The 19,510-nt window shown below is 46.6% G+C and overlaps 2 protein-coding genes across 2 annotated transcripts; both read right to left on the reverse strand.

Annotated features, from left to right (window-relative positions):
- Positions 1-5,205: 5,205 nt before the first annotated feature.
- Positions 5,206-10,633, reverse strand: rab11a (RAB11a, member RAS oncogene family). The gene is made up of 5 exons (XM_084477626.1): positions 10,454-10,633; positions 8,786-8,981; positions 8,240-8,433; positions 7,884-7,964; positions 5,206-7,113 (listed from the first exon to the last, which is right to left on the reverse strand). The coding sequence occupies exons 1-5, from the start codon at positions 10,491-10,493 to the stop codon at positions 6,977-6,979; spliced, it is 648 nt and encodes a 215-aa protein (XP_084333752.1). The 5' UTR covers positions 10,494-10,633; the 3' UTR covers positions 5,206-6,976.
- A 1,477-nt stretch (positions 10,634-12,110) lies between these two features.
- LOC311357781 (inner centromere protein A-like) lies at positions 12,111-19,091 on the reverse strand (the record flags this gene model as incomplete). Its single annotated transcript, XM_084477816.1, has 18 exons — positions 12,111-12,289; positions 12,431-12,584; positions 12,706-12,768; positions 12,934-13,032; positions 13,271-13,373; positions 13,501-13,640; positions 13,921-14,043; positions 14,282-14,393; positions 14,498-14,601; positions 15,304-15,444; positions 15,576-15,660; positions 15,845-15,874; positions 15,986-16,119; positions 17,202-17,262; positions 17,421-17,469; positions 17,665-18,284; positions 18,662-18,769; positions 18,952-19,091. 18 exons carry the CDS (start codon positions 19,089-19,091, stop codon positions 12,111-12,113), a joined length of 2,445 nt encoding a protein of 814 aa, XP_084333942.1.
- Positions 19,092-19,510: the final 419 nt, after the last annotated feature.

The following is a 19,510-nucleotide window of genomic DNA, read 5'->3' on the forward strand; positions in this document are numbered from 1 at the left end:
AGTATTCCCCCCTCAACCCCCCCCCCCTCTCTGCCTTGTTTTGCAGACCTTTGGTCACATTTATCGCCTGTGGATAGTGTAACCTGAAACAGTATCAGTTGATCAGACCATGACCAAGAAATGGTCTTTGTACACAAAACCGTTGACCTGGAACGTTATAAAAGTATGAACTGTTCCTGTTATTCACCCCTCGACTCCTCTATCATCCTCTCCTCCCCTCTCCTATCCTCTGCTTCTCTTCTCTCCCATCCCCCCTTATCTCTCCTCCTCTCTCCTCTCCTTGTCTCTTTTGCTCTCCACTGCATTCCTCCCCTCACCTCTCCTTTCCTCTCCTCTCCTCTCCTCTCCAATCCTCTCCTCTCCTCTCCCCTCCCCTCCCCTCTCCCCTCCTCTCCTCTCCTCTCCTCCCCTCCCTTCCCCTCCTCTCCAATCCTCTCCTCTCCTCTCCCCTCCCCTCTCCCCTCCTCTCCCTCCTCTCCTCACCTCTCTCCTCTCCTCTCCTCTCCTCTCTCTGCCTGTACATAACGCTCTGCAGGGCACCTCATTTGTTTTCTCATTTCCAATGTGATGTAGTGCACTGTATACGCAGTAAATCCCATTATCAATACAGAGGAATAAGATTAGTCAGCAATAATTGGATTTATTGAACCAAGTTAGAACCTCACAAATTCTGTCATTCATTTTGCCTGCTGGGCAATATGCATTCTGTTTAACAAATCAATGTATCTGCAGTGTTAAGCGATGCCATATGAATGCATACACAACTGGATGAGCGTACTGATAACCTCCTCGCTAACAGAAGTCATCATGTGCTGAATTCTCCGCTCGGCTTGTTGGTAATCGCACATTCCTCAATTGGCTCGGATGTACCTTAGCTGAATGTAAAATGAGTCTAATGAAAGTAAACAAATCCATATATTTATTCTGGAATAACACATGAATGCAATTAGGTGGGCTGCTGTCAGACCAGATCAGAGTGCTTCTCTTCATCTTCCTGCATTTGTTTGTCGTGCCTCGCCTGCTTGTGAAGTGTAAAGTTGTTAGTTCTGGAAGCTTGTTAAGCACTTTGTCAGATGAAACACTGGCAACCTCCGAAAAGCTGTCAAAACAAATGATCTGACGATCCGAAAGCGCTCCGCATCCCACTCACAGCCCTCCTCTAAGTGAATGAGCCGCACTGGAACACACCCAAAGGAGATACTTTCATGAACATTTTCGAGGTCAAGATGTATATATTGACCCAAGGCCGCAGCACAATATCTGAACGTGATCTGAGAACCAATGGTGTGGCTTTGTGTGATTCTTCTAGACGTTCAACAAGGGGAGATACAGACACAGAGGAGCTCCAGGAAAGGTAAACACCTCGCTGTAAAGACCATTCCTGTTCTCTCATTCGGTGTCTGTGCCTGCATGCACAGAATGTGTACGTCCTGTTCGTCTTTGTTTCCGTTGACCAGTGCACCTATAGCGCCGGCATAAATCTACTATTCCCCCCCTGTGAGGCGCTCTTAACGTGGGTATAATGAGCCCGGGTCGGCCCACCTCCCTGATTTATGTGTAATCTCTCGGTGCGTCGGACGAGATCACAGCCATCTGAGCTTTCCTTATGCTAATTGCTCTCGGCGGCTTAGCGCCCGATACCTCATCCTGTCTCCGCGGCGGCAGGAGCAGGGGGCGGGCCACCCCAGAGCGTCAGCGGGGCTGTGAAGGTGCCTTGTCTTTGTTATCTAATGAGGCCTCTTATCAGACTGATGAGACCGTTATAGACGGGACAAGCGCCTCCGTCCCCTCCCCTTTGTCCTCTCCATTCATACCCGGCGCCATTAATCAGCCCGCCAGAGACGGACATCAATTGCGCTGGCTTCTCAAAGCATCACAGCGAGCGGGCGCGCGGAACCCGCGGCCCAGGGCGCCGTCGCCTGTGTTAACACGACTGATTCCCCCCCCGGCGTGGCCATGACAACGCTCCCCAGCATCTCTCTCTCTCTCTTCTTTGTGTTTGAGTGCAGATCATATCAAAGGGTCGCTCTGCGGCAACAGCTCGTGCTCCCTGAACAGCGAGAACCCCTACGCCACCATCAGGGACCCCCCGGGGCCCGCCGGCCAGCACGCGGAGAGCGGCTACGTGGAGATGAAGTCGCCCTCCCACCGCGAGGTCCCGTTCGGGGGCACCGCCACCCTGCTCGGCGGCGCCGGCAGGAACGTCTACGACGTGGGTGAGTGTGTGCGGGCTGGGGGCCGGGGGCGGGGCTCCCCCTGGTGGTCCAGAGGGGGAGGTTGTTCAGCAGCCGCGTCTCCGGTGAGTGGGCCGGTGGTGCGGTGGTGCCCCCCCTTTGACCGTCAGCCCCATTAGGCCACAGGAAGAGGAAGTGGCCGCTTCCGTTCTAATGCATGTGCTTCTGTTTTCTTTCCCTTTTTTTTTTTCAATCTTTGTGTGTCACAAGGTGTTGAGTGTTCGGATTGGCTTATTGTGTACTGTGCAACTAGAATAACGTGTAATGTTCTCTCCTTTTTTATAGTTTTGAGGGTAAAACCTGAACACAGCTAGAAACTTGCTGGGCCCTATGTCTGAGTTCATTTACAGCTCTTGATCATAATTACTATGATCAAATATTGACTATGGAAATTGAATTCTGTATGCCCAATACACTTATCTCAGTGCTTTTATATATGAATTACATGTCTGTGGATCGAGTGAGGAGAACAAAACGGAGCCTTTTGTAGCACACTCTGATACTGAAAAATATCCGTAAAGCATACGTTACATCTCTTTATATCTCCCCACCTCCAAACCCCCTCTCTGTCTCCCCACCTCCAAACCCCCTCTCTGTCTCCCCCCCCTCTCCAAACCCCCTCTCTGTCTCCCCCATCACCCTCCCCCCTCTCCAAACCCCCTCTCTGTCTCCCCCCCTCTCCAAACCCCCTCTCTGTCTCCCCCCACCTCCAAACCCCCTCTCTGTCTCCCCCTTCCCCAAACCCCCTCCCTGTCTCCCCCGTCGCCCTCCCCTTCCTCCAGAGCCCACGGTGAGCGTCCTGCAGGGCCCCAACGGCATGGCCACCGGTTTCTCCCAGAGCCCCTACGACCTCCCCCGCAGCAGCCACCTCCCCAGCCACTACGACATCCTGCCCATGCGCCACAGCCCCACACACACCCCGCCGCCGGCCGCCCCAGAGAGCCCCAGCTCCCTGCTCTAGGAAGGGGGGGGGGGTGGGGGCGTGGAGGGCCTCCTGCAGAGTCCAAGGCTGCAAATAACGCTCCCAACTATCCGACTCCGTCGCCAAGGGCCATCCGTTCCGTCTCTCTCCCTCCCTCCCTCTCTCTCTCTCTGTTTAATAACATTAAGGTGCTGTGGTATGGAGACTGAGCTGCGGCTCCATCCCGTCCATTCTCCTTGATTTACTGGGATTCACTCGCACTCATTTTCACTGGCGCTCGGCGGTTGTAAAGAGGAGACGGAGCCAACGAGGGAGGACAGCAGGGGGGTCCGTTCTGTTCTGTTCTGAGGAGGAGTGCCGCACACCAGCAATCATGCATCAATTATAATGTTCCCTATCATTTATTGTGCTGCCCAGACTCTTTATGGACTTTCAGACACAGAATATAAATGTTACAAACATTGTGGGCAGGCAGATAGACCGGGCTGGACTTTTTCTTACAGGGGAAATACAATCCTTATATCCATTTGTATCTCTTGGTACGGACTTTGTATTTATACGCGTCAAGCATCAACAGCACCTCCTGATGTTGATGGGGGGCTCTCAAAAGAAATCAAGCCAAAAGACTTCACAGAGAAGAAAAGAAAATGTTGCATAGACATACCTGTCTACTAGTTGTAAGCACTGTTTCATAGAGTACAATTGTTTTGATAGTAACGGTGACATGATGATGACGTGCCCTGTGTGGAGGAGAACTAATGATGGCTCTGAATTCAAGATCCAAACAGAAAGGAACGAGATCAATAGCAAGACTAGGCATGGGGATCCATTGTTGTTTGACAATGATCTCCATGTCATGAGTTTGGGTGTGACTCGCTGTTTCAGGGGAGGGTGTGCGTTCAAGAGCGTCATCGACTGTGACCTTCATAGGTGGGATTCGGACAAACAACAAAGGTTATCCGATGTTGTGCTGTTTTGTATTGTATGTCCAAGTATTTTCTTTGTTTTAATCCAATTGTATCAACATGGGTGTTGAGGTGGAGTTTTGGTAGCTCTTAGGTTTGTATTTATGCCATTATCTTCATGTATTGATTTATATTGGTAATGGTGAATTTTGTTAATGTGAGATTAGAATACAAAAAAATATAAAGATATATATATGCGCATGAGATAATGGGTATCCAACAATGTAGATAACACAATTTATCTTGTGCAATGTCATTTGTGCAGTTTTTTCAAGTGCTAAAACTGTTCTCTAAAGGTCAGGAACGAGACCGCCCGTCTGGAGTGACGATTACCCTGTGTGATAATGACAAATGGAACTATATATAAAAAAGAACCATGTGTAGTATATTTTACATTTTGATGAGGCTTACCTTTCTACTGCTTTATTGAACCTATTCGTTCACTATGTGAATTACATCTCACCTCCTTGTAGAAGCAATAACATGTTGACAATCGACCCAAGGAGACCGTGTCCCCGGGCCGACCCACCACGGCATCTTGAGACCACCACAGTAACTTTATAATCCGACGTTTGACCGGGGAAAACCTTTTCTGTTCCCTCCACGGAAGGTATCACCAGTTGCTGTCGGTACAATGCTGCTTGTTGTTTTTTGGTATACACATTAAAAGAAATGTAACGTCTCTGCTGGCAGCGATCACCCCATACCCCACCCCCGGCTTAAGATCCTCATGAAAACCAAAACCACACACAAGCACATACATATGGAAAAACGAAAAGAGAAATGAAAAACAGGAGTCAAACGTCACATTCATTGTATACCGACTTTATATTTAAGTGGATATGACGGTGCCATCTGTGGGTCCACATCATGGGCACCACCACTTCCAAACACGGACGCACACAGACACACACACACAGACTCTCTCTCACACACACACACGCGAGTGGTGCAACCTTTCCAAGGCAGATGGTCACGGTACAAGACAGAATTTAAAGTCTTTCCCTAGGCACTTGTGAAGCCACTTACAATCAGAGAGGAGCGCTCAATGCTATCACCATATCGCCAGCAATCAAAACAAGGATGCAACCAAAAATTTAATCAAAATCATACATGTAGACATAAACTGTAGTGCGTTCTTCGTGATACAGATGCATGCTATGCGGTCAGTGCAAATTAAAAAAAAGAAATACATATTTTTAAGAGGGGGGACACATCAGGTTGTATTTATATATGTATATATATATAGAGATCTAACAGTCAGCTGCAGCACACCACACCACACACACTCAGAGATAAAGTGCAGCTTGCCAACAGTTCATACCTAAAACAAAATGGAGTGAGATGGGTAGAGGTCCTCCAGGTGGAAGGAAGCAGCGTCCCCGAGCACCGGGGAGATGCTCTGGGCCGCGTCCAGCCAGACAGAGTCAGTGTGAACCCAGCGCACCACAACAGAACACAGCAGCCTTCATTCAAGTGGGGGGGGAGGGGGAGGGGGGGGGGGAACATCGCGGCAGAGTGATCCTGAGCAACCAGTAGTGTTGTGCTGTTAACATTCGGGAACGTTGACGGCTGATTCCCGATGAGGCTATACACGGGCGACTCGTGACTCGGGCGAGGAGCGGTGATGACTGAACCCAAGTCGTTGAGGGTGAGACACAAGGTGTCCTAGTATGTCTGCACACTAACGTTAAGACATGGCGGCCTCTGCTCGAGAATAGGAGAAGTAGTGGTTCCACCGGGGCTCATAACACATCTATTGTGTTCCCAACCTGCTCTGGATTCAGAACAGCGTCCGAAGCGTTCCCCCGTTGGGTCAATGCATAACGGGTCGTTCAATATTTTCAGCCATTTCTACTTTCCAGAATGAAATAGGGTTGTTCTACTTTGAAACCGTCGGGGCATTGTGTCTGATATCCCTGTGCAGGCTTGAGATGGGCACAGTATGAGTCTTGTAAAACCCTATTGAACATGCACGTGACTACAGACGGTCCAGTGTTCCCTCACAAAGCAACCAGTAAACGAAGAACATTCAGATCGTAAGAGTGAATATGTATTGCGAAGATTAATAATAATAATAATAATAATAAAATTAATAATAATTATAATTTGTTACATTTCAGAAAAAAAAAAGTGTTTGAAGTTGCACCGCTCAGCACAATCTCCACAACCTTCGAGTGCTGATTAAGGACATGGCAATGTCAGTGGCAACAGAAACATGAGGCAGAGAGTGAGACAAGCAAATCAAAAAAAAAGGTACACAGGCAGAAGAGAGGGAATTTAAGCGGTGGCATCCCACACATCATGGGTGCCATCGGGAGACGTGATTCGAGAGGAAAGTGTGTACGTTGAATGGATTGCACGTAGAAAGTTCAGTAAGCACGGAGCCCTTTGTCCTTCCCCACAGTACAAAAAGAAAGGCAGAGAGAAAACCAATAACCTGACGGCCGCGTGGGGAAAGCTGCGGGCCAAACGCGACCCCCTGTCGCCCGGGGACAACGAAGCCGGAGAGAAGACAACACGTCAGAAGCCGAGTTCAAGATCACAGATAAAATAAAACGCTAAGATATACCTATAGACAGCGTGGAGTGGATTTGATGATTAAAACGTTGCTAAATAAAAGCTTTCCTGGCAGGGGGGAGAAGCTGAGTAATTCTAACGGCGGGTGTTTTCTTTTCTTCTATTCTTTCCGTTGGGATACAGGGCATCAACCACAGCCGCCCCGCTGCTATCTGCTATCAGCGTGCCAGCTGGACCTCAGCGCCGCTGCTGTTTATCTGTGGTGGTGGTGGAGGAGGAGGAGGTGGTGGTGGGGGGGGGATGCCGGCTCTCGTTGGAATGTGGCTCCATGCGTCCTAGATGCTTTGACAGCACTGCATCTTTGGTTTGTTCTCCGTGGGCTGCACCTGGATGTTGACCACGTTGTTGCTGGGCGACATGTCGTTGTCCCGCTTGTCCGCAATCTGCTTCTGAGACACAATGTGGTAGATGGCTGTGGGCGCGGGGAGACGGACAGACAGACAGACAGACAGAGAGACAGGGAGACACAGAGACCACAGTGTTAGTGTTTTGGAAACATCCCATTTACATTTGGTCCTTCAGAGGAGGCTTTGATCCACAGTGACTTCCATGTTGGGTCGAGAACAATCAACGCACACAGAGAGGAGAATGGCAGAGAATTTGGCTACATCAACTTATCTTTTATATTGATTTCAGCTCGCATAATCTACTCTGGGTAAAAGCAAGGCTTACGTTATGGAATTACTTGATAAGATCCGATAGCACTCTTGTCTGAAGATTAGCGTGACTTGAGATTTATTGCGCTCTACCGCCTCTGCGCTGAAAAGGGGCTGGCTTGTTCTGAGGACCTCAACTGCAAATCATTATTGCTGCCACGTCCTGTCAGAGCAACTGTGACTGTGTGACTACAAGGCCAGGTTGTTCATTAGCCTTTTAAGATGCATAATCCCTGTCAGGCCAGTCACATACAGCCCCATGATATAGAGTAAACCTTTGAGCCCTCACATTAGTGTGAGGACATTCCTCGACAGACTCCTGAGTATTTACAAACTGTATCTACCGTAGTAATTAAAGGCTTTCCTAAAAACCAACGGCTCTGAAGAGGTGCTGGAACCGGGCATTGACCTACTCCCAGCCGAAAGGTGCCGGGTTCAATCCCGAGTGTCAGACTTCACTGAAAAACCCTCTTCCGATTGAAGTTATAAGTCATCGTAATGGAGTGGAGCATGATGAAGAACTCACCAGTGAGTATGGTTTGGAATGCCGTCTCCACATTAGTGGAATCCAGAGCTGAGGTTTCAAGAAATGAAACGCCATTTTTCTCTGCAAAACAGAACATTAAATGAATCCCCGTCAGTCACCTCGGGTGACACACGCCTTGAGGGCCTTCAACATGGGGCGGTTAACCACCACCTAAGATGACATTTAACATTTTGAAAAGCAAGAGAAGAACTATAATCTCAAAGAAGCTCTTTGTGAAAACAAAACGTTTATGCAACGCGACAACGTAACCACCCGCTTGGAGAAGAAACATGTCTGAAAGCCATCGATGGAGAGCTTGATGGACAGCCAGCGGCGCAGCGGCGTCAGGGACTAACCTGCAAAGGCTCTGGCCTCGTCCGTAGGCACGGCCCGGAGGTGGCGCAGGTCGCTCTTGTTGCCCACCAGCATGATGACGATGTTGCTGTCGGCGTGGTCCCTGAGCTCCTTCAGCCAGCGCTCCACATTCTCGTAGGTCAGGTGCTTGGCGATGTCGTACACCAGCAGGGCGCCCACCGCCCCGCGGTAGTACCTGGGGAGGGGACACAGACGAGACACGCGTTGAATACAAACAACCTGGATCCAAGCCGTCACACCAGGAAACCAGCAATGGTTGTTTCTCCTTCAGGAATTGAAGTTGAAGAAACCAGTCATTGTTTTGTCAACTTAACTTTAACAACTTAACTTCCTGAAGAAAAACGACAACCACTCATGGTTTCTTCAACTTAACTTCCTGAAGAAAAACGACAACTAGTTATCAACTAGTTATGTTTTCTTCAACTTACTGAAGAAAAACGACAACAAGTTATGGTTTCTTTAACTTAACTTCCTGAAGAAAAAAAATCCACTAGTGGTCCACTGGCGGTTTCCCCGAGGATACGTACGCTGAGGTGATGGCGCGGTAGCGCTCCTGGCCGGCCGTGTCCCATATCTGGGCCTTCACCGTCTTGCCGTCCACCTGGATGCTGCGCGTGGCGAACTCCACGCCTATCGTGCTCTTGCTCTCCAGGTTGAACTCGTTGCGGGTGAAGCGGGACAGCAGGTTACTCTTCCCCACACCAGAGTCCCCGATCAGCACCACTGGGAACAGGTAGTAGACCTTAGACGTTTTATCTCAGCATTTGATACTTCCATATATTGCATCATTGAATTGTTCATGACTTGTGTATGCTTGTTGGCACATCAATTGTAAGTCTTTGCTTCTTAACCTTTGTATAGGACTCTAATTGAGGTATACGACCATCTCACCAAATGTTTAGAATTTAATTTACATTCCAGAAGTGAATTACTCCAAACTTCTGTTTAACTAACTTTTAGGTTGTGTGCAAGTTCTGTGAAATTCGATTACAAATATTTAAGTTGAACATTTAGATATATCTATATAAATAGATTGGTACTTCGTACATCCCAGAGGAGAAATGTGGCCTTGACAGCAGCACATGATAAAACAAGGAAAAAAATTACAAACAAATCAAATAAATGAATTGAATAAATACATTTCTTTAATACTGATACCGAGTGAATTAAAGATACTGATACTGTCATTTATTTTTTTACTGTTGTTACCTTGTTTTATTCCTTAGCTTAAAGAACAGCAGAGGTTGTAAATGGGAGGTCAACTTGCATACAACAAGCAAACGTTGATAAAGACCATGTAACCTGTTACTCATCATTTAACTCCACCAATCAGGATGGCAGGTTGTCTCCACATCATTTTAACTTGACCAATCAGGGTGGCAGCTCGTCTCCACATAATCGCTCGTGACGAGGGAACAGGAAGTGTCCTGCTCTCTATAAACTCGTTTGATTGTCATTTGTTTCACAATGTAAGCAGAAATGTCTATAGATATAATAATACAGTTCTACACAGAGCTCACTGTAGGTTTAACAAACACGATAATACACATTTAAAGACAATACTCCCAATTGCATAAAGACCAAAAAAAAACTACATCCCCAATACATTTGTTAAACAAAAAGGTTTTATCGAACGTGTTCGAAGGTAGACCTTTAACATATAACATATTCCCAGCCATGAGTCGACCCCCAGTCTGCTGTTTGTGGCCCTTAAAGCCCAGGGACGTGTGGAGACATTTACATAGAGACTACAGTCAGGAAGTGTCCCACTGGCTGCGCTGCACTGTGTGTCTCCTGTAACCCATCAATCTCCACATTATTCGGGGACAAACTGCGTCTCTGTGTGGATCTAACCAGACGCCGGCTGTCATGTCGGTGTCACACGATAACCACCAAGTTTAAGACCAACAACGTTGAGGCTATTTCACGGCCTTGCACCATTTCCGTATTGTTTTACATGCAGCCATGGAGGGTATATTTATGGACAGAAATGCCCGGACAAACCGGCCTCATATGCCGTTTAACATCGTGAGGTTAAGCGATCATAACAGCAACTGATAACTGGAATCCCGATTCGGACTCGATAAACCGGATCGTGAATTCACATAGCAGCAGTCTTGGGGAAAACACCCCTGGTATTGTCGGGCTAGCCCGCTAGCCGTGGAGCTAGCCCTTTCCGGAGTAGGTTTAGTTACCTTTAAACAGGTAATCGTACTCGTCATCTCGCGTCCCCATTCTTTTCACCGTCTCTCGACCGTACAGCGATACTGAAGCTTTCCACAGGATAAGCAGTTGGGGTAAGGTGGTGCAGAAGTGTCTCCTTCTTCCTCTCAAAGCCCTGTCAGATGGATCATTAGGGTTAGCCGGGGAGCTAGGTTAGCAGAGGGACGTGACCACGCCCAAACGGGGCGGGGCGTCTTCATACAGACGCTCCGTGAGACGCCTTGAGCGTCTAACTAGTGGTTGTATCGTTGTCTTGTGAGTTCTGGTAGACATTGTGACAACATGGAGATGTGGATGTGCACGGATACGAACAAATTCTATATTTTTGGACACAATCTTTTTTGGGGGAGGGGGGGGGTGTTGACAGGTCGATCCGTCCATCCAGTGTATAATGGTTCGCACTCTTGAGTCCTCACAATCGATGCTCTGAAGCAAATAAAGCAATGCACTATCAATGTGTACAATACGGCTGATACATAACTCGACCTTTTATTTATATATTCAATGTATACATTGCTCATATAAATACAGTAGTGCTAAGCCAAGTAGCACCCAACTGTTTTTTGCCCAGTCATCAACAATGTTTTTTTTTTTTAATATCTATTTGTATTTCCTTTTATCATGTGCAATCGTACAGTACAGTCCCATATTCACAGACACAAAGGCATACATGTCCTCGAGGGCAGTCCATGGATTTCGGCCTCCCCTCAATGTCATATAGTTCCCATTGTCAAAAAAATAAGACCTACATTATATAATAAAGATAAACATGACAACGAGAAAATAAATGCACAGCAATCCTCGCTAATTGTTCTATTACAGAACAACCTGGCATTCTACTTAGACTGACATACTGACCACTGTGTCAGTCTATGTTGACCGGTGTGCTCCAAGGGTCAGTTCTGGGGCCTCTCATTGTACACAATCTCATTGTACACAACCTCCCTTGAGAAGGAGAACCACATGTTCTCCTGCTAGTACTTGATGTACTCTTTAGTACTTGAAATACTCTTTCCCCCCCCCAGGCGACAGCAGTTGGACAGCATGCCTCCCAGAGGGCTCTGTGTGTATGAAGATGCACCAGTTCAACCTGGCAAAGAATGAGCTTGTCCATCCGTCATGTCATCCATAAGTATGAACAGGTATGCTAGAATTTTGAGGGCTGTGATGGAGAACAGATAGGAGGGTTCCAGGTTGCTTGTGGTCCCACCGCAGCCAGTGGACTGTGCACCTCTGCACAGAACATCAAATGCACGCCGGCTGTTCAACCAGGCAGACAAGTCACAGCTCTCTACATCTCCCTCCATTGGCACCCTGTAGCCATCAGCATTAAGTTAAAGTCCCTGATGCTGGTGTTCAGGGTCACATCTAGATCTGCACAGACCAGTTCTCATCCAGCCCTACTCCCTGCTGGGGTTCACAAATGAGCGTTGTGATTTTCTGTGTAGAAAAATCACTCACATGTTAGTCACTTTGGACAATAGCTTTGAATAAAAGCTATATTACGAAATAAATGTAAATCCAGCTTTGCAGGGTTGCAACGTGCAAAAATCACTCATTTACAGATTCACATTCTTTATTAAAAACCATAACCCTACAAAACCTAAAAATAAAACCCATCACCGATGTTCAATAATGCCCATGTGGGGGGGGAGAGTGCCACACAGCGGAGCTGGTGCGCTTGAAGTAACGTGGTTTGTTCTTATAGAAGATGACCTCCAGCCTCGGAGGCTCACATACTCCAAAGTAGGAATGCAGATCTGGAGGATTGAAGTACTGCTTGGTGATGGCCTGCTGCAGATTGATACCTTTGAAAGAAAACAATTGAATAAAACAATTGAATAAAATAATATATAAATGTTATAATTTCCGTTGCCGATGTTTTAGCATTCAAAGCTAAATTAGTTTTTAGGATAGAATGAATACAACAATAACCAGTCTGTCCATACCGTTCGCCCATGATGGGATTGGTTTCCGCGGCGCCCCCTCGTCATCAGTGGAGTCGTCGCTGTTTTGGTCCATCCCATAATCCTCAGCATTTGTGCTTTTAAGAAGTGGTTTGTTGCCACCCTTGGGAGTGATGCTGTAGGACTGAGGGGATATCTGCAGGGGAGGGTCAGCGACATGTCCAGTTACCATCAAGGGATTACTACATTGAGTAACTCGATGTAGTAGAAAAACGATTTCAAATCTCAATATTTGTGTAAGTGTAGTTCCTGATTACCTCAACCTCCATAGTGATGTTCAAGGCAGCAGCTGTCCTTACGGGGGTCTTAAACACAGAGCTCTAGGGAATGCAAGGGTAGATTGGCGTTATTCTCCTCATGAATGCAATGACATGGAAATATACAAAATGTAACCAAAAGTTGCCCCTGCCCAGTGAGTTGGGTTGTATGTTATGGCACTTCAAAAGTTTTGTCAATTTAGGCAGGTTTTTTTTCCACCCACCCACCTGAACATTATTTAAAACCACTGAGGCGGCTGCCATTTTCTGCTTGGCAGCTTCCACCTCTCGGGCAGCGTTCTCAGCAGCCAATTGCTGCTGCTCTTCCTGAAGAGACCAAGAGATCATCCAATCAGTTGTCAGTGTTCAATTTCAAATTTCAATGGGCTGCATTGTTGTGGAACAGTAGGTTTGATTAGTTTCACACGCATATATTATTGGAATCTCCCAACTCCATTTCAGGAAATAGTGTATTGACATACATTTATTATATACACAACAATACACCGACACAAGCATTCACATTTGGTTGTGGATGATATGGGAACGTATTTTATGGGCTCACCCGCCATCTCTTTTCCTCAAGTGTTTTTCTCTCTTCCAGCTCTCTCTCTTCTCTCGCTGCCCTCTCCAGCTCACGCTGCAGAGCTAGAGCCTTCTCCCTCTCTCTGAACCAATACCAAGAGAACAAAGTCATATTAACAGAGTGAATACCAACAATCAACACGGGACTGAAGAACATCAGGCTCATTAGCATGATGATCATGATGATTATGATAACACAAAATTAATTACCGTTCAGCAAGAGCTCGTCTCTCCTTCTCCAGCTCCCGCTCCCTCTTCAGTTCCAGCGCTCTTCGGGCTTCAGCCAGCTTGTGAGCGCGCTCTTCCTCCTCTGCTGCCCGCTTGACCACCAGCTCCTGCTGCCACTTCTCCTCCTCCTTCAGGAGGAATTTGTCGGGAATTAAAACGATTAAATACATTTTTTAAATGGAGTAAACCACAGCGCAAGTCTTTTCTATATGTTACCACTTTGGATACCTAGCAAAAATCTACCTTATTTTCCATTAGCGCGGGCGGGCGCGCGCACGCACGCACGCACACACGCACACACGCACACGCACACGCACACACACACACACTAGAAGTTTACTGCAATGTGTGTGGTATAAACACATTCACACCATTCAACCTTCTTATGACCAAATGTCTTACAGCTTGCTGGAGCTTCTTGAGTCTGGCCTCCTCTTCCAGCCTCTTCTTCTGCTCCACCTCCTCCTGATGCTTCACGGCTGCTTTCTGCTTGGCCTTTTCTCCTGCCACGCCCTCAACGCGCGTCTGTATGAAGACACATTAAAAGAATGACATACCAAGAGCCAAAAATTATACACTTTCAAACACAGCATTGGGATTATAAATGTAAGGGTAATAAAGGTAAGCACATCCAATCAAATAAACTATATATTTTAATGGATTATTGCTTGGAATAATAGCCACACAATCGTTAAGCTTTCCAAAATGATAGACTACTCAATATCCTCCATATAATACAATACATAGCAATCACGTTACAAACCTTTTTGTTTTTCCCATCGGTCTGGGACATCTTCTGCTCGATTCTCTTTTTCTTCTGCTCCTCATCCTTCATTCGGGCCTCCATCACTCTCCTCTGCCTCTCGTCCCTCTTCCTGTGAGAGCGATCACACGACTTAGACCCGAGGTTCACCTAAAAACCATGTGGCCAACACAAGGGCCTGGAAGGTCCCAACGAGAGCTTCTGAACTGTGCCGACCGTTTCTGTTCCTCCTGCTTTCGTCTCTTCTCTTCCTCCATCTTCTTCATGTTCTCCTCCTCCTGCTCCTGCTTCCTTTTGAGGGCTTCTAGTAGTTCCTTTGACTAGGGGGAGAAGAGTAACGATTAGACTCGAAACCAGGTGACATGTCTACCGAAACGGGTGAAAGTGGTTATCAGGACTGCAAGAATAGAAATAGGTTGTGCTAGTTTGTGAGAATCCACCATGACTCATATAATATTCACACAGTCAAAAACACAAAACAGGTTTGTGTAGTTTAAGACTTGAGTCTTCAAGTCGTGTCCTATCTTAAGCAATACCTGCCATTTCCGCTGAAAACAAATGTGATTCAAATCCTAAAAAATAGCTCAGCAAAGGATTTTAATGAAGGTTGTCATAAACTATTATTTTTATGTATTGATTAAAAAATAACAATGGTATTTCTGTATGGGTTCAGAAGTAGGAAAAGCTGGTTCCAGCCAATAAGAAGAGGGGAAGGGTGAGAAAGAGGCCACTCCACTAACTAATCCACTAGCATTAAGAAAATGCCATCAGACACACTGTGGCTCTAACCCTTCACTTGCCACAAGACCATTCTTCAAGTCCTTGGGATAAATTACTGTCTTTATCTTCGGTAGAAGAAGAGGAAGAACAAGAAAACAAAAGACCTGCCTTTGCGTTTGAGTTATGGTGACTGCAACGATGTGCCCAATGATTACCACTCTGAACGGATTCAGACAAAATCAATACCAGTTTCATTTCCACACTTTGCCGTTTTCTTCCAAGACAAATCAGAAGAGACCAACCTTTGCATCGATCCTATGCGGGGTGGTGTGTTTGATGAAGGACTTCACCACAGTGCTGCGTGCCTCAGATGTCGGAGTCGTCATGAGCCTCTGTTTCTTCTGTCCGCTCTGGAGGAAGGCTCTCATGTTGGGCCTCGTCACCTGGACGCATAGGGTTAAATAAGAAGAAAGGCTGAACTCCTGCCTGCAAGACCCTTGGGATAAAATCCATTGGAATATATATATATATATATATATATATATATATATACACACACACATTTGAATCTTACCAATTTACTTTTCCTTGGAGGCGAGAGCTTCTTAGTTGGGCTGTCCTCCTGAATGTCCGGGGATTTGCGCTTGACCCTGAGGCTGCTAGTGATGTAGAGAAGAGGATCTTAAAAGCTTTGTTGACATTGCAAAAACTCTACTATAAATGAAAGTGTATAATACACTCCAGTTGGACCAACAGATTGAGAACAATGCACCATACTGAAAACATCTTCATCACAGATCCTAGCTACTTGCAATTTCTAAAAACAAAAACGTACAACCTTACCTCCGACTCCCTACGTCAGCTTTCTCTGTGCTTCCTATGTCCATAAACAAACAACAAATATATACAATTCTTATCAGTACACCTAGGGGGCAACAGTGGAGCATCTAATGAAGTGTCCGGAAATGCTTAAGACAAACCTACTAACCTGAGGGGATACTGGCGGGGACGTCTCTGACCTCGCTGGGGAGTGCAGGCGAGAGCGACACAGAGGGAGAGTTGTCAGCCCTTGAGCGAGTGACACGCTCACGAGGGTCCACTGGCTTCGGCTCAGGCGTCTGCCATTTTAGATAAGCAACGCAAATGTCACAAATGAATAAAATTATCTTAAAAAAAGGGACCGTATTTTACCACCAGGTGTGAGTGTAGGCGTTTTTTACACTGCCAAGCCGGTTCGGTCGCGGCTTGGCACGCCCCGGCAATTTCACCGTCTTATCTCAAGTTGCCTGTTGTGAAACCGAGGGGGTAAAATCCCCCGTCTTCACGGAGCGGGCTTTCTTGGTTCACGGGAGACGGCGGAGCTGCGCACGGAGAGTAGACTTCTTTAGAATCATTTGCATACTATGAATGTTTTGATTTTTTTTTAGGATTCAAGAAACTCGCATGCAAGAATGAGTATACATCTGAGTGTATACAAACGCGTTTAACTATTTACAAGTGCAAAAACGCCAACATATTCTTTATTTTGCTGACCACTTGTTTTGTATCCCGACAAAAGCCTTGTAAGGAAAGTTCCTCTGCGTCTTTCTTGTAGATCGCACCATCTTTCCCCTTTGTTTAATGCGACTTCATCACCTTCTCTCCCATAGTCAGCAGCTCGCGGATTTCACTTTCTCTCCGGTTAGAACTGCTCATGTTGATATCGCTGCGTTGTCTCTGTGTAGACAACGCAGCAACACCTCTACCCAAGCCCCCCCACCTGGAACCGCGGAGCTGTGGCATTTACATCAGAATGAAACCAAAACCGCCAATGTGTGTAGGGTTCGGGAGGGTAAATTGGGGTGCTAGCTCAAGCGGGCGATTTACCTCGGGCAGTGTAAACATGTGGACCGTGCCGCAAAAAAGGTGTGCATAAAATGGGCATATTTTTGTGATTAGTCATTACAATCTGTTTCAAAATCTGCCCTGCCCTGTGACTCAGTGACATCTCAATTGGGAGTGTCCACCCAGGTGCATGCTGGATAGATCACTCCACCTACTGGACTGTAGTAACCGGGATGCCTATCTATCCATCATACATATAGTTGGACACACCCACTTGTGATGTCACCAAGTATCACACTCACTCCTGGTGGTAAAACAGGGCCCCTTTAATATTCACCTAAGCAGTCCTTTTTAGAATAGTTATTTTAAATCTGACCTCTGCAGTAGCTTGGACTTCTTCGACCGCTGTTTCACCTTCTGTGCTTTCCACTGATGGCCTAAAGCGAAACATTCAAATGTCAATTGTCTTTATTTTTCAGTCCTGCATTTAGTCTTTAGGCTATATAATAAAATATATTCTATGTTCTGTTTAAATCATGTAGTATATGTGTACAATTTTACTTCAAACATGTTGCATATCAGATCAACCACTCACAATTCTCTATTCTTCTCCACTTCTCCATTGGTCCCCATGCAAGAATCATCTGCAACAGCAGCAATGAATTTGATTTAGCAGATGCTTTAGATCGAGAAACTTTTTCCTGTATACATTTCATTAAGGAGCAGCTAGGGGTTAGGCATTTACTCATCTGTAAGGACACTGTGGTTTCCCAAACACGTAACCGTTCAGCTGGGGGTCAACCAACCTGTCCACTAGCCCATCTGGCAACATGACTCACCGCTAGCGTTGCTACTGCACGTCGTGTTACCACCGTGAGTAGACTTCTTCTTCAGTTTGGAGCGCCTGGAGGACCGGCGCACAGCGTCCTGCATCATGCTGTGGCGGAGCCCGGCCTTGGAGTAGCGCAGCTTGAGGGAGTGGCTCACGGAGCTGCGTTGGGCCCTGCCGGGCGTACCAGCCATGACTCCTCTGGTGGCGTTGTGGCCGGGCGACGCAAAACGCTCTGCAAACAGGTCTGCAGAGCGGCGGTCTGTGGAAGAGATTCTCACTGAGAGCTTGGGGGCGGGGATCACAGGCGGCGACGGTATGGTGATGGAGGAACACGGTTGGGGCTCATCTGTTTCGAGCTCTGTCTCAGCGTCGGGTACTGCCGTCTCCAACTCCATATCTACAACCTCTGGTTCCTCCTCAGGCACCTGTTCCGCACTGCAGTCGCTGAAGGCGTCTGCCTCCAGTGATGCCTCGGGCTGAGTTTGTTTGTTTCTGCGAGTGCTGCGTTTGGGCTGCTCGACAACCTGCCCTGACGTGCTGGCTCGGGGTATGCCCTCATCTTCGGCGATTAAGTCCAAGGGTTTAACAGTGGAGCCCCGTATTTTGCTACGTTTGCCCTTGGAAACCCTGCATTAACAAGTAACCACAAAAAAACTTTGCAAAAAAAAAATACATTGCAACGTCACCTCACACATTATACACATATTGACTGACACATACATGGACTCATACGAGAATTGACGATTGGTACTTAGTAGTTAGGGTTTTTTCAGACATTGTAAGTAGTTCATCTTCAAATTATTTGACATCACGGGGACATTGTTCTGTTTGAAACTGCCACAGCAACTCTAATGCGAGACGTGGCAAAACATTTCTCTCTTTGAGTCCAAACCGGCGCTATAGTCACCAACAACATCCATGTTGCACTCTGATATACAAAAAGTATACGTTCTTAAAGTTTCAACTAAAAGGGGATTGAATAGGACAGTGATATGATAACAAACCGTCTGCTGGATGAAGGTCCTTCCTGGGACACCCGAGAGACGCGCTTCTTGCGGCTTTTTTTCTGAGATGGAGTTTTTGGCATCAATTCTGGAGGGGCACTCACATCCCTGTAATCCAAATCATTTGATGTTCAGTTACACGAATCAGGACGAAAACATGTCCATTGTGGATGCAACTTAATGATAAGGTCATCGAAAAAGTTCTGATAATGAGTGAATCTCGACCATGTTAAAAAGGGGAACGTGAATCACCAGAAGATCTGCTCTGCAGAGCACTGGGTCAAACTTACCCAGTGAGCACGCGGTCAGCTTCTCGCTTGATCTCCTGCAGCCAAACACCGTGGACATCATCGATGTCACTCGTGTACTGCTGCAGCTTCCTGTCGGACACTTCTTTCAGGGACTGCAAGATGGAGAACCTGGAGCTCATGGTGCAAACCTTAAAGTAAAGACTCCGACCAGAACAAGGCTACAAACGAACCCACAACAAACATACCCCAGAACAATAGCGACCGAGGAGGGCGGGGTTAGGGCTGGTTAGATATAAAAAAAAAACACCCATTCAGAGAAAGAAGATATGGGTTTAAGGTGATCAAATCCAATGTTAAAAAAAAAGAAAAACGGGCACAAAAGTAAAACTGATTAGCCTAGTTGTTCCATTGTTTTTCAAAGCAACATTGGCTTGGATCACCTTGATCCAGATACAAACTTTCAGGATTACCAAATCCGGATTGCAGTGTTGTAAATGGGCCAGACATCACACTGTAGTCTACTGGTTATGTAAAGAACAACAGGTAGAATAGTCATTCTGGGTTTTTTAAGATTAAAAGTGTTATTATTTGACGAGAT

Source organism: Micromesistius poutassou (genome assembly GCF_964030765.1).
Source record: "Micromesistius poutassou genome assembly, chromosome: 13".
NCBI lineage: Eukaryota > Metazoa > Chordata > Actinopteri > Gadiformes > Gadidae > Micromesistius > Micromesistius poutassou.